Genomic DNA, 16,057 nt, shown 5'->3' on the forward strand with positions numbered 1-16,057 from the left:
ATGGGAAGCTGAGACCCAGGCTATTTATGCGTATGATATGGATTGGCAATAGGTGTGGTTGGGGAGGGTTTTTTAACTGCATGAGAGGACACACACAAGCTAGGGACCCCAACGTAGAGAAATACTTTGGCGTAGTGTTGGGGCTCTATTGCATTGATCAATTCAGTAGCTAAATTTCTCTTGATTCATATGTTCACGGCAGTAATGCAGATTCCATTTTTCACATATTCACTCTTGCATATAGCTATTGCATTTTTCAAGTCAGTATTCACACAGCAGTTTTTTGCTATTTCATGTATTCCCCTTACATAGTCACTGGTGTGCATACCTTATCTCCCCATAGTGATGTTTTTTTAGTTTTTTGCACCCAGTTCGGACTTAGAATGGTGTTCCAAACGTTATTCCTATTTGTTAGTATTTTTTCGTTTGTGAACTCTCCCCAACCACACCTATTGCCAATCCATATCATACGCATAAATAGCCTGGGTCTCCGCTTCCCATACACGGTAAGTTTTTTAACTGCATGAGAGGACACACACAAGCTAGGGACCCCAACGTAGAGAAATACTTTGGCGTAGTGTTGGGGCTCTATTGCATTGATCAATTCAGTAGCTAAATTTCTCTTGATTCATATGTTCATGGCAGTAATGCAGATTCCATTTTTCACATATTCACTCTTGCATATAGCTATTGGATTTTTCAAGTCAGTGTTCACACAGCAGTTTCTGCTATTTCATGTATTCCCCTTACATAGTCACTGGTGTGCATACCTTATCTCCCCATAGTGATGTTTTTTTAGGTTTTTGCACCCAGTTCGGACTTAGAATGGTGTTCCAAACGTTATTCCTATTTGCTAAAACTGAAGTAGCCTGGCTGGGCCAGGGGGTGTATACTGCAGGGGAGGAGCTAACATCTTTGCATCTACTTAGTGTCCTCCTATGGATAAGCAGCATAACACCCATGGTCCTGTGTCCCCCAATGATGGCTAAGAGAAAACGATTTTACGGTGAGTACACAAAAATCCGTTTTTTTTTTTTTTTGAGCATCTGCATCTTCAAAATCTTGTTAGGCTTGCCTGAGTTTAACCCATTAATGACGAAAGATGGACATAGCACCTCATGAGCAACTGTCAGTTCCCGCATCTTGACGTGCTATGTCCGTGATGGATTAGGCCCTGTGCGCACTTACTGGTTTTTGCCGCGGATTTCCTGCGGTTTTGCTGCATGTTTCGCTGTATGTTATGTTCATAACATCTCTGCAGTGATTCACCAGCAAATCCTATGGGAAAAAAAAATGCTGTGCACACTAGGCGGATTTTGACAGCTGCATGTTTTGCTGCGGGATTCCCGCAGCAAAAACAATTGCATGTCACTTTTTTTCCGCTTGTCGCAGCGGCATTTCACTCCATTGACTGCAATGTAATTGTGAAATAGCGCAGGGAATAACGCAGGTAGCAAAATTCTGTGCGGTTCATTGCGTTTTCCTGCGTTATTCCCTGCGGTATTTCGCGGTTTCGGGACATAATGTTCATCGCTGCCTACGGTTTGCAGGGAAGTGATGTCATTATGACAGGAAGAGGAAGCCGTGCAGAGAGTAAACACACACAGATCACAGACATAGTAAACACACACATCACACTCACACACAGACATATAGAATACACATAAAAATCAAACAGACATATAAAAAAAAAACGTGGGTTCCGCCGTATTTTTACCGTCCAGCCGAGGTAAACACACAGCGGCGGACCGGTATTCTCAGGCTGTCCCCCTCCTGCAGCCGAGAATATCAGCCCACAGCTGCCCCGGGACTGTCGCATCCATTATGCGGCAGTCCCGGCGTGTCACCCACTCTTCCTGTTGCCGTGATGCGGTGGCAATCAGGGTAATAATGAGTTAATGGTAGCGCATTGCCGCCACTAAGTCACAGCTTAATCATGGCAGCGTCTATGAGACAGCTTTCATGATTAACCTGTAAGTAAAGTGAATAAACACAAACACCGAAAAATCCTTTATTTTAAATAAAGCACAAAAAAAAGCCCCCTCTTTCACCCCTTTATTAACTCCCCTCCCAAACACACAGCTCCGTCGTAATCCACGGAGGTCCCACGTCGCTTGCATCCAGCCGCGACTGACACTGTACTGAATGCAGCCTCGTAACAAGCCTGCAGAGGTAACCACAGGTCATTTCTCACGGGCGGTAATGTGAACACACTACCGCTCGGGAGAAACGCAGCGTGTCGATTGTTGATTGATCTGTCCTCTATCTATTTATCTATCTACTATCTATTTCAGAAGGAAATGATTTTTTTTTTTTTTCTTTTCAATGTGCTTTATCGCATTGAATGCATTAAAACACATGTACCAACCCGCGGCAATACCACGGTAAAACCGCGGCAAACTACATGCGGTTTGCCATGTTTTTTTACCGCGAGTGCGGTAATCTTTCAGACCCTGTGGAGTTTTCTTAAGAAAATCCGTTTTCCAGTGCGCACAGGGCCTTAAACTATCTTTTTGTGAAAACACAGATTGATAACTCAATGCCGACAGCAGTCATCAACCAGCAAGGGAAGAGATGCGGGCACCAATTACAGAAATCCTCACTCTCTGATCACTCTGATTGGTCAGCCCTTAGCTGATTAACCCTCCAGATGCCACAATCAATAGTGATCGCAGCATTTTGGCTATGTGCGCACAGTGCATTTTTCGCGGCGTTTTTGCGCGTTTTTCGGGTGCGTTTTTGGCCTTAAAACTGCAGGACTTTGCTTCCCCAGCAAAGTCTATGAGTTTTCATTTTTGCTGTCCGCACACATCTGGTTTTTTTTACCTGCGTTTTGAGTTAAAAAAAAAAAATGGACATGTCAGTTCTTTCCTGCGTTTTTCTGCGTTTTCCGCCCATGCAATGCATTTGAAAAACGCAGCAAAACGCAGAGATCAAAAACGCAGCAAAACGCAGCCAAAACCGCACCAAATCGTGGCAAAAACGCATGCGTTTTTTGATGCGTTTTTTCGACACAGGTGCGTTTTTGTGCGTTTTTAGCGGCCAAAAACGCACAAAAACGCAGCGTCAAAAGACGCAGTGTGCGAACCTAGCCTTAGAGGGTTTTGATAGAGAGAGGGCTCCCTCCCTCACCCCCCCATCGGCACCACTATGATGAAATCACAGGGGTCTCCCTGTTGTTATGGCACCCCGAAGTCAAACAATGACCTCCTGGTGTGCCAGACATGGTGGCCTTTTGACCCAGCCATAGGCAGAGAGTCAACAGTCATTCTGTGAGTGTATGGGGAGATAAGGTATGCACACCAGTGCAGTGACTATGTAAGGGGAATACATGAAATAGCAGAAACTGCTGTGTGAATACTGACTTGAAAAATCCAATAGCTATATGTAAGAGTGAAAATGTGAAAAATGGAATCTGCATTACTGCCATGAACATATGAATCAAGAGAAATTTAGCTACTGAATTGATCAATGCAATAGAGCCCCAACACTACGCCAAAGTATTTCTCTACGTTGGGGTCCCTAGCTTGTGTGTGTCCTCTCATGCAGTTAAAAAACTTACCGTGTATGGGAAGCTGAGACCCAGGCTATTTATGCGTATGATGTGGATTGGCAATAGGTGTGGTTGGGGAGGGTTCACAAACGAAAAACTACTAACAAATAAGGAATAACGTTTGGAACACCATTCTAAGTCCGAACTGGGTGCAAAAACCTAAAAAAACATCACTATGGGGAGATAAGGTATGCCAGACCTGGGCAAGGGGCGGCCCGCGGGCCACATCCGGCCCGCCTGCTCTCTGTGACCGGCCCGCCCGTCTTCAGCCGGTGCAGTGGAGCCGGGCTGCAGCGTGCCGAGCAGGGAGAGGTTTAGAGGGCCAGACTAATATAATTACCTCAGTTCTACCCAATATACTACATCACTACACCCCCCTCCATATTCCATTTTTCACATTTTCACACTTACATATAGCTATTGGATTTTTCAAGTCAGTATTCACACAGCAGTTTCTGCTATTTCATGTATTCCTCTTACATAGTCACTGGTGTGCATACCTTCTCTCCATATAGTGATGTTTTTTAAGGTTTTTGCACCCAGTTCAGACTTAGAATGGTGTTCCAAACGTTATTCCTTATTTATTCTGTGAGTGTAGTCTGACAGGTCTCATGAATTACAATACATGTCTATTGAGACCATGTGATCAGAGGAATAAAAGTTAACCCCTTAACGACCCATGACGTACTAGATACGTCATGGATCGTGTGCCGGTAAGCCCCGCCCCCTGCCGCCGGCAGGCGGCGGTGAGACGCGCACATATCAGCTGTTATCAACAGCTGATATGTGTGCCTGCTAGCCGTGGGTGGAATCGCTTCCACCCGCGGCCATTAACCCCTTACATTTCACTGCCAAAGTCTTGGCAGCGATATGTATATGGGCGCCGCCATGACAGTGACTTACCCCGCCCCCACCGGAAGTCACGTGACATGATCACGTGACTTTCGGCGGTTGCCATGGTAGCACAGGGTCATGTGATGACGCCTGTAGCTAACATGAGTCACTTCCTCTCAATGCCGGAATACAGCCGGCATTGAAAGTGAAGCAGCAAATCTGCAGTTCTCAGCTCTGTAGCTGAGATCTGCAGATAGTGCAGAGCGATCGGACTGCTGATCGCAATAGCCCCCTAGGGGGACTAGTAAAATGTAAAAAAAAAAAGTTTTAAAAAATTAAAAAAAAATAAAAAAACCTAAAAGTTCAAATCACCCCCCTTTCACCCCATTGAAAATTAAAGGGTTAAAAAAATACACACATATTTGGTATCGCCACGTTCAGAAATGCCCGATCTATCAAAATATAAAATCAATGAATCTGATCAGTAAACGGCGTAGCGGCAAAAAAATTCCAAACGCCAAAATTACGTTTTTTGGTCGCTGCAAATTTTGCGCAAAATGCAATAACAGGCGATCAAAACGTAGCATCTGCGCAAAAATGGTACCGTTAAGAACGTCAGGTCGAGACGCAAAAAATAAGCCATCACTGAGCTTCAGATCCTGAAAAATGAGAACGCTACGGGTTTTGGAAAATGGCGCAAAACGTGCGCCACGTTTTTTGGACAAGCTTGTGAATTTTTTTAACCCCTTAGATACAAGTAAACCTATACATGTTTGGTGTCTACAAACTCGCACCGACCTGAGGCATCATACCCACACATCAGTTTTACCATATAGTGAACACGGTGAATAAAATATCCCAAAAACTATTGTACAATCCCACTTTTTTTGCAATTTTTCCGCACTTGGAATTTTTTTGCCGTTTTCCAGTACACTATATGGTAAAACTTATGGTTTCATTTAAAAGTACAACTCGTCCCGCAAAAAACAAGCCCTCATATGGCAAGATTGATGGAAAAATAAAAGTTACGCCTCTCGGAAGAAGGGGAGCAAAAAACAAAAACGCAAAAACGGAAAGTGCCCGGGGGCTGAAGGGTTAAAGTCCCAAAGAGGGAATAAATAAAAAAAAAAAAAAAAAAAGAAATAGAGAATTGCAAAAATTCTTAAATAAAATATTATATCAATAAATAAATATTTATGTAAAGAGAAAAATAAACTACAGTACACATACTATATTTGGTATTGTTGCATCCAGAACGACAATCTCTATTAGTCGCGCTATTTAACCCTTACCAGTGAACAATATAAAAATAAGTTGTTTTTTTAATCATAACTTCTAAATAAAACATAAACAAAAAGTAGAATTGTAAATAGAAATAGTATAGCTGAAAAATAGCTGAAAACATCATCTTGTGCTGCGAAAAAACAAGCTGCCATACAGCTCCGTCTTTACAGGTGTGCATAAAAATGCAGTTGGCCACCTCTTTTGTGTGCCTCTTAAAAGCCAAATACTGCCGAACAGAAGCCATACATAGTCCAATGTATCTCTGCTGCCTCATTAGCAAATCAATCTGTCTGGGTTTTCATCTAAATCATATTTTGTAGCTTAAGATGGAAATCCCCCTCATGTAAGTACTCAGCGTAAACTACAGGATAAATGTTAAGGGATCTGAAATGTTTCTGTATCCCAAAATGCCACCATTAAAAACTTAGTCCCCACTCAGGTTTCGTCATCTGTTAACAGAAATATAGGGGTTTCCACATTACAGGTAGCACAAAGTCTCTGTAAAAGAGCTGTGGCTCCTCGCACTCCAAAGAAATCCAGCAAAATCTGCCCTCTTAAATCCAATATTCCTTCTGAGCTGCGCAATGTGCCTAAACCGCAGTTGGCGTTCACATGTTTAGCATTTCTGTAATGAGGAGAGCCTACTTAATTTGCAGGGTACAGGTCTCCAGAAGCTCAGGCTGGGCACAGTGTACAGGGTACTACAATGACAGATTTCCATTTTAACTCTTCAACATCCATTGCTTCTTGTTTCTGGAAAACACTCAAGAAGTAAAAATAATAACTATAACCATAGATGAATTCCCAGAAAGTTTTAGTTTCCAAATTTAGGGTCACTATAGGTAGGTTTCTACCCCTCCTGGTACTTAGGGGCTCCGTACATGGAATCTGCAAACTATTGTATTAAATTATGGGTTCGAAAAGTCAAATAGTGCTGCTTTCCTCCCCGAGTCTTGCCATGTGGGCAACTGGAGCTCTGCCTTTAGCTCCCCCCTCTGCCTTTAGCTCCCCCCTCTGCCTTTAGCTCCCCCCTCTGCCTTTAGCTCCCCCCCTCTGCCTTTAGCTCCCCCCTCTGCCTTTAGCTACCCCCTCTGCCTTTAGCTACCCCCCCCTCTGCCTCCAGCTACCCCCCCTCTGCCTCCAGCTCCCCCCCTCTGCCTCCAGCTCCCCCCCCTCTGCCTCCAACTCCCACCCCCCTCTGCCTCCAGCTCCCCCCCCCCTCTGCCTCCAGCTCCCCCCCTCTGCCTCCAGCTCCCCCCCCTCTGCCTCCAGCTCCTCCCCCCTCTGCCTCCAGCTCCTCCCCCCTCTGCCTCCAGCTCCCCCCCCTCTGCCTCAGCTCCCCCCCCTCTGCCTCAGCTCCCCCCCCTCTGCCTCCAGCTCCCCCCCCCTCTGCCTCCAGCTCCCCCCCCCTCTGCCTCCAGCTCCCCCCCCCTCTGCCTCCAGCTCCCCCCCCCTCTGCCTCCAGCTCCCCCCCCCCTCTGCCTCCAGCTCCCCCCCCCTCTGCCTCCAGCTCCCCCCCCCTCTGCCTCCAGCTCCCCCCCCCTCTGCCTCCAGCTCCCCCCCCCCTCTGCCTCCAGCTCCCCCCCCTCTGCCTCCAGCTCCCCCCCCTCTGCCTCCAGCTCCCCCCTCTGCCTCCAGCTCCACCCCCCCTCTGCCCCCTACATAAAATCTCCTTAATAATATCTGCCATCTCTTATCTCAGTAATGAAAGTCCTCAGATTTGAGAATTTTGATAATGATAGATCAATTCTGGTAGATTTGTCTGATAGGATATATTACAAAATTGCTTATGTGTACTGTTGATTTATGAAATAGAAATATTAAAATGACGATTACTCCTTAAGGCAGGGGTGGGGAACCTCCGGCCCGCGGGCCCTTTGCGGCCCGCGATGACATTTTCTGCGGCCCGCGATGACATATTCTGCGGCCCCCGGGCACATTACAGGCAACCACAGTGCTCGAACGGCACTCACGCTTTTGCCGGCCCTTTAAATACCAGTGCGTTCTGGGTAGATGCTAGAACGTACAGGTTTTTTCCAGATCCTGATTGCAGCCCGTACTAGAATGTACGGGCTCTTTTCAGGACCTGACTACAGCCCGTACATTCTAGACTGAACTCGGGACTGTGCTCGCGTGCTCAGGGTTTACCTTGTGGGCGGGGTGCTCCTGTCACAGAAGAAGAGGTGCAGCAGATGCTTCCCTTCTGTACATGCCTCCCGTACCTGTGCTGTGTGACTCATCCTCCCCTAGTATTGTGAGTATGCAACCATCGCTGGCCCCCCGTCCAGTGCTTTCTACCCCATAGTACTGTGTGTAGCCCCAAGTGCTGTGTAGCCTTTCAGTGCTGTGTACCCCCTAGTACTGTGTGTAGCCCCAAGTGCTGTGTACCCCCTCAGTGCTGTGTACCCCCAAGTACTGTGTGTAGCCCCAAGTGCTGTGTACCCCCTCAGTTCTGTGTACCCCCTAGTACTGTGTGTAACCCCAAGTGCTGTGTACCCCCTAGTACTGTGTGTACTCCCTCAGTGCTGTGTAACCCCCTCAGTGCTGTGTAATCCGTGCAGCCTCCTAGTGCTGTCTGTGCTGCCACATAGTACTCCCCCTGCTGCCTCCTAGTGCTGTCACCTAATGCTCTCCGTACTGCCTTCTAGTGCTGTCAGCGCTGTTAGTACTGCCACTTAGTGCTCTTTGTGCTGCCACCTAGTTCTGTCCGTGCTGCCACCTAGTGCTCTCTGTGCTGTCACCTAGTGCTCTCTATGCTGCCACCCAGATGTCCGTGCTGCCTCCTAGTGCTGTCACCTAATGCTCTCTGTGCTGCCTCCTAGTGCTGTCAGTGCTGTTAGTACTGCCACCTAGTGCTCTTTGTGCTGCTACCTAGTTCTGTCCGTGCTGCCCTCTAGTTCTCTCTGTGCTGCCCCACCTACTACTGTGTTGCCACCTAGTGCTGTCCGAGCTGCCACCTAGTGCTGTCCGAGCTGCCACCTAGTGCTCCCAATCCTGCCACCTAGTGCTCCCAATCCTGCCACCTAGTGCTCCCAATCCTGCCACCTAGTGCTCCCAATCCTGCCACCTAGTGCTCCCAATCCTGCCACCTAGCGCTCTGTGCTGCCACCTAGCGCTCTGTGCTGCCACCTAGCGCTCTGTGCTGCCACCTAGCGCTCTGTGCTGCCACCTAGCGCTCTGTGCTGCCACCTAGCGCTCTGTGCTGCCACCTAGCGCTCTCAGTGCTGCCACCTAGCGCTCTCTCAGTGCTGCCACCCAGCTCTCTCAGTGCTGCCACCCAGCTCTCTCAGTGCTGCCACCCAGCTCTCTCAGTGCTGCCACCTAGCGCTCTCAGTGCTGCCACCTAGCGCTCTCAGTGCTGCCACCTAGCGCTCTCAGTGCTGCCGCCTAGCGCTCTCAGTGCTGCCGCCTAGCGCTCTCAGTGCTGCCGCCTAGCGCTCTCAGTGCTGCCGCCTAGCGCTCTCAGTGCTGCCGCCTAGCGCTCTCAGTGCTGCCGCCTAGCGCTCTCAGTGCTGCCGCCTAGCGCTCTCAGTGCTGCCGCCTAGCGCTCTCAGTGCTGCCGCCTAGCGCTCTCAGTGCTGCCGCCTAGCGCTCTCAGTGCTGCCGCCTAGCGCTCTCAGTGCTGCCGCCTAGCGCTCTCAGTGCTGCCGCCTAGCGCTGTCCGTTGTGCTGCCGCCTAGCGCTGTCCGTTGTGCTGCCGCCTAGCGCTGTCCGTTGTGCCACCTAGCGCTGTCCGTTGTGCCGCCTAGTGCTGTCCGTTGTGCCGCCTAGTGCTGTCCGTTGTGCCGCCTAGTGCTGTCCGTTGTGCCGCCTAGTGCTGTCCGTTGTGCCGCCTAGTGCTGTCCGTTGTGCCGCCTAGTGCTGTCCGTTGTGCCGCCTAGTGCTGTCCGTTGTGCCCGCCGCCAGTGCTGTCCATGCTCAGCATCTCCTGTGATGTATATACACCCCAGCCCATCCTGGGATGTATATGCCCCAGCCTCTCCTGGGATGTATATGCCCCAGCCTCTCCTGTGATGTGTATGCCCCAGTCTCTCCTGTGATGTATATGCCTCAGCGTCTCCTGTGATGTATATGCCCCAGCTTCTCTTGTGATGTGTATGCCCCCAGCCTTTCCAGACCAAGAGAAACCTGGAAAAGCAGTTGTGAGAAACAACATGATCAATATCACCGAACATCACAGCCGCTCCAGCCACCCCAGTAGGGGTGAGTTAATTGTTTGACCAAATATAGCCTGGTCATTTTCAAGTTGATAATTTTGGTGCGACCCCTGGAGGTTGGTAGAAAATTCCAAATGGTCCCTGGCAGTAAAAAGGTTCCCCACCCCTGCCTTAAGGAGTTAAGATGTCGTGTGCACATAGCCAGTTTCTTTTTCTTTTTCCATTAGGAGTTTTTGAAAACCTGAAGTGGTAAAAATCGCTCAATAAAACAAGGGATCACTGCCCCCTGAACATCCGCCACCGCAAAAAAAAAAGATTAACATTGAAATCAATACGAAGTGTCTGTCAAGTATTTTTAGTCAGATTTTGTAGTTGTGTTTTTTGTGAGAGTATCTGATTTAAAAAAAAAACAAAAAAAAAAACTACTTGAGAAAACACCATTTGCACATAGTGTAACATGTGGTGCTCTGACCAAGCACACTGCTGGGATAAAAGCATGTGAGGACCTATAAACCACGGCAGTGCGGTGATGGACTTGATTCACTACCACTCTCTATCCTGCAGTCACAGCTTCTTTCCTGAGGGTAGTACCGCTCTCCTTCTTTCAGTCAGATGTCACCTATCATCAGCATTCACTTCCCTGCATAATTCGAAGTTCGTCGGCAACATTTATGACAGGACTCCTATACTTGAAATTTTCAACACTGTTATCCTCTTAAAGTGGTTTTCCCTAAAAGTTAATTTTAAAGCTCATTTTAATCAATAGATCTTGGAATAATAATAAGTACCACAATTGGAGGTGTTTTAAAAAAAAAATAAATAAATGTTTCTGTGCTGAGATAATCTTATATATGTGTCCCTGCTATGTACTGTGTAATGGCCGTGTCTGACTGTACAGGGACATGGGCTGATCATACCACATCTCCTGGGCCAGGGAGGACACAAAAGAAAGTATAAAGACATTACAGCATGGGGTCGGACCTAGATCTTATTGTTAGGTAAATCATTTCCAGGTCTGTTTTCAAATATTTTTTTATCTCAAAGATGGAATATGCGATCTCATACTGTAATGTCTGTATAGTCGAATAGTCTTTTTCTTCCTCCCCGGCCCAGGAGATGTGGTATGATCACACCATGTCCCTGTACGGTCAGACACGGCCATTACAGAGTACATACCAGGGGCACATACAGTGGGGAAAATAAGTATTTGATATACTACCAATTTGCAAGTTTTCCCACAAACAGAGAATGTAGAGTTCTGTAATTTTTATCGCAGATACACTTCAACTGTGACAGAGAATCCCCCCCCCAAAAAACTAAAATCCAGAAAATCACATTTGTATGATTTTTAAATAATTAATTTGCATTTAATTGCATGAAATAAGTATTTGATACAATAGAAAAACAGAACTTAATATTTGGTACAGAAACCTTTGTTTGCAATTACAAAGGTCATACATTTCCTCCGTACTGTTCTTCGCCAGATCTTTCTGGTTATGGGACTGTCAATGGGCAACATTAAGTTTCAGCTCCCTTCAAAGATTTTATATAGGGTTCAGGCCTGGAGACTGGCTAGGCCACTCCAGGACCTTGAAACGTTTTATGGAGACACTCCTTAAATGCCCTGGCTGTGTGTTTCAGGTCATTGTCATGTTGTAAAATCCAGCCTCAACCAATCTTCAATGTTCTTACTTAGGGAAGGAGGTTGTTGGCCAAAATCTTGCAATACATAACCTCATCCATTCTCCCTTCAATACGGTGCAGTTTCCCTGTGCCCTTTGCAGAAAAACACCCCCAAAGTATGATGATCTTGAGGTTTTACTCACCCTTTTTCTTCCTCCAAACACTGCGAGGGATGTTGATACCAAAAAGTTCTATTTTGTTCTCATCTGACAACATGACCTTCTCCCATGCCTCCTCTGGATCATCCAGATAGTCATTGGCGATCTTCAAATGGGCCTGGACATGTACTGGTGTGAGCAGAGAGACCTTGTATTCCCTGCAGAATTTTAATGCATGACCGTGTGCTATGTTCCGAACGGTAAACTTTGATACTGTGGTCCAAGCTATTGACCAGGTCCTCCCGTGTAGTTCTGGGCCAATTACTGACCTTCTCAAAATCGTCCTTAACCCATGAGGTAAGATCTTGCATGGAGTCCCAAACAGAGTAAGTTTGGCAGTCATCTTGTGTTTCTTCCATTTTTGAATAATTTTGCCAACAGTTGTTGCCTTCTTACCAAGCTGCTTGCTTGTTGTCACTATAGCCCATCCCAGCCTTGTGCAGGTCTACAATTTTCTCCGAGGTGTCCTTAGACAGTGCTTTTATCTTGGCCATGGTAGAGAGGTTTGAGTCTGATTGATGTTGTGTGGACAGGTGTCTGTTATACAGGTAATGAGTGCAGAGTAGGAGGGCTTCTTAATGGAAAACATAACAGGTCTGTGAGAGCCAGAATTCTTGCTGATTGGTAGGTGATCAAATACTTATTTCATGCAATAAAATGCAAACTAATTATTTAAAAATCATACAATGTAATTTTCTGGATTTTTTTTTTTTTATTCTCTCTGTGACAGTAGAAGTGAACCAACAATAAAAAGTGCAGATCTCCATCTAATATATAAAGCTCAGTGTGTGTGTGTGTGTGTGTGTGTGTGTGTATGTCCGCTAAAGGAATCCGCACCGTTGATCCGCACAATCACGAAATGTTGCACACACACTCCATGTGACTCAGGGAACGTCATAGACTATGTATGGGCGGGAAAACTTAACCCCGTGCTTTCCAGTTACTCTACAAAAATCCTGCAGCCATTAAACTGAATGGAGCTGTGAGCTGCAGGCTATAAATAGCAACTGTCAGTGGTTGCTATAGGAACAAAATAAACTGTTAGCATAAGAAGCTGTGTGAGGTAAAATGAGGTCGGTGGTGAGACAGACAGAGACAGCCCGGCAAAGAGACAGCCCGGCAAAGAGACAGCCCGGCAAAGAGACAGCCCGGCAAAGAGACAGACGGGCAAAGAGACAGCGAGAGACAGACAGATAAAGAGATTGAGACAGACTGATGCAAATACAGACAGAGAGATAGAGACAGACAGCGAGACAGACAGACAGTGACACACAGACAGAGACTGGGAGAGAGACAGTTACTATCCCTGGCAACACTCGGGTACTACAGCTAGTTCTTTATAAGTGGGAAAACTTGCAAAATTGTCAGTGTATCAATCACTTATTTTCCCCACTCTATATGAGATTATCTCAGCACAGAAACATTTTTTTTTAATGCATCCAATTGTGGAAATTTATTATTTTCCAAGGTTTATTGATTAAAATGACCTTTTTTGTGGGGGAAAACCCCTTTAAAGAACCACTAGACAGCTCAGGGACTACTTTCCACCCCATATAGTTATGCTCCTGCTCCATTTATTTGCCCATTTCCAGAGCAGCGGCCTTCCCTAATAATCTCACCATTTCTCCAATACTGACAGTAGGCCCCTCTTTCCCCTTACACTCACCTAGTGCACGCTCTGATAGGCTGTGATTGTATTTGCACTTGTGCATATGAATAGTTTTTCGCAGCTATACAATTGTTCCAAAAATGTGTAAATCACGTGGTTGTGATGTAACAAATGTATTTTGTGTATACGCAGTTCATGTCTTGTGGTGGAATGACAATTCTGACAGTCGGGCTGCCGGAAGACATCTGGCTCATGAAGATGCCAGGGTAGTGGCTGCAGGTAAATTACATTTGTTATGTGTAGATTTTTTTTTTTTTTTTTTTTTTTTTTTATTCTTATTGATTACATTGCATTTGGAAGGATCATATGTGTATATTAAGTTTTATTGGAAGATCTTGAGTTTGTCTGTGCAAGGATGAGTATGAGCAGCAGGTAATTTTCTTATCTGTAAAGGGCAAAGCTGAAAGCATACTCGTCATTAAAAAAAAAAAAAAAATCATAAATTCAGGGATCAGTTTCCCATTACTGAAATAGATGACAATTGGTGCTGATGAGATTCTATGTGGATAGAAGAGGGAGGAGCTAGAGGCAGAAAGAGAATGGAAGGAGTTCTGCCTCTAGCTCCTCCCTCTGCCTCTAGCTCCTCCCTCTGCCTCTAGCTCCTCCCTCTGCCTCTAGCTCCTCCCTCTGCCTTTAGCTTCTCCCTTCTCAGTAATGGGAAAGTCTGCACTGAAGACAGTATTGAGAATTTTGATAATGACTGATCAATTCTGGCAGAGAAAGAAGCAGATTTCTCTGATAAGATATATTACAAAGTTGCTTATTTTCATGTGTACTCTCGATTAATGCAATAAAAATTAACACGACGGTTACACATTGACCTGAGCTACACACACATTCACACATTTTCGCTATCTTGGGTGCATGTTCTCTGGCCCACAGAGCTGTTCTGTAGAAGTGTACCTTCTGGTCACATACTGTACATGCTTGTCAATTTCTTTTGGTTTCTCAGTTGTATTTTGCATGTTAGAAAGGGATGACATTTAGGCTATGTGCACACACTGAGTATTTGATGCAAACATTTTCTGCAACAAATCTGCATCTTCTGGCAGAAAAACGCACCAAAACAGGTGTTTTTGCAGCATTTTTACCATGCGGTTTTCATAATGAAATCAATGGGAAGAAGGGCTGAAAAATGCAGGGAAAAGTGCATCAAGAATTGACATGCTGCAGATTATTTTCTGCACCAAATCAGCAAGGAAAAAATAAGCAACGTGCACTGTGCCTCAGAATTCTCATTGACGTTGCTGGAATCAGGATGCAGATTTGTGACAAAACTGCACCAAAAAAAAGACATAAAAAAATAGTACTGTGTGCATGTGGCCTTAGTGCGGAAGAAGTTACAGGTAAGTGCTAATCGTCCACTGGCCATTTCTGGTAATAAGGGTGTCTCTTGACCCATGTAGGGCAATCCAGTAATACGTAGGTGAGGTGTATAGTTGGCCTTTTGTGTGTGTTTTATGGGATTAGGGAAATGTGACCACTTGCACTGCTCAAATAAACTACAATGCAGAGTGTTAAATGCATGGACTCTTCTTTCTGCTGTAAGAATGGGAGAAAGGGTGGCTCCCATTCTATGGATAGGATGGAGTCGTGAACGTTCCACCAGCACTTATCATACATTTTGGAATTTTGGATGAATATACCCCCTTATGATTGCTGCACATACACACACTGAGGGTCACAATCTATTGTACACATTTTTTCCATTTCGGATGCTACCCTAAGAACCTATGACTTAGTGGGAAAAGTCAGGCTATTGTGTAATTTTACCATGTGGTGTTCTGAAGAATAATGCTTGCTCCACTATAGTAGAGGAAGTGACCCCTAACATCACATGCTCGTCAGTAGAGGCTCTTCACATGACCAAGCCACTGGGTTTATTCTTTTGACAGTCGTTTATATATGATAACAGTTAAAGGTCTTGTACACCAGTCATACAACCCCCTCTCAATTACTATATTGTCCCCATGTAAAATGATAACATCTATACTCGCCTCCAGTGCAGGCGTTGTTCTATTGGAATCGGCGCCTACTCTCCTGAAGCTCGTGTGACATGGCAAGCAACGGCCCCTTCTTTCTCACTGACACCTAGAAGATGTGAGGTCCTGCTTCTACTCTTTGTCCTCCTCTAGATGTCAGTTAAGTCTAAGGCTGCTTTCATGCATCAGTTTTTTGGCATCAGGCACGATCTGGCGAAAAAACTGATGCGACGGATCTGGCGAAAAAACGGGTCAGTTGCATCAGTGTGTTTTTCATCAGTTCCTTCAGTTTTTTGATGGATCTGTTGTGATACTGAGCATGCTCAGTTCAAACAAATGGATCTGGCGGCTGTATCTTTTTTTTTTTTTTTTTTTTTTTTTTTTTGCAGCATTATGCTGGATCCAGCTTCCATAGGCTTCCATTATAAAACATGCCGCGATACAGCGTTTTTTCGCTGGAGATAAAAAACGTTCCCCTCAGCGTTCCATCCGGCCGCCGGACAAGAAAATTTTGTCGGATCCGGCAATAGCCGGATGGAACACGAGGCTATCCGGCACAATCCAGCGCTAATAGAAGTCTATGGGCGAAAAACTGATCCGGCGGCAACAGACGCTGGATCCGTTTTTTCACGTTTTTGTTGGATTGTGCCTCATGGCAAAAACCTGGCGTGTGAAAGCAGCCTAAACGAGGTGAGAGTGAAATGGCCACTGACTGCATGTAGGATTCGCGTGACGTT

General features: G+C 45.9%; 1 protein-coding gene across 1 annotated transcript in view; it reads left to right on the plus strand.

The window, feature by feature from the left end:
- Positions 1 to 16,057, plus strand: part of NIPSNAP3A (nipsnap homolog 3A) — a 61,723-nt gene that overhangs the window by 40,664 nt on the left and 5,002 nt on the right. The window contains exon 5 of the mRNA XM_075339428.1: positions 13,471 to 13,557. Coding sequence (XP_075195543.1) covers positions 13,471 to 13,557 — 87 coding nt within the window. The remainder of the gene's footprint in view (positions 1 to 13,470; positions 13,558 to 16,057) is intronic.

Source organism: Anomaloglossus baeobatrachus, chromosome 1 (genome assembly GCF_048569485.1).
Source record: "Anomaloglossus baeobatrachus isolate aAnoBae1 chromosome 1, aAnoBae1.hap1, whole genome shotgun sequence".
Lineage (NCBI taxonomy): Eukaryota > Metazoa > Chordata > Amphibia > Anura > Aromobatidae > Anomaloglossus > Anomaloglossus baeobatrachus.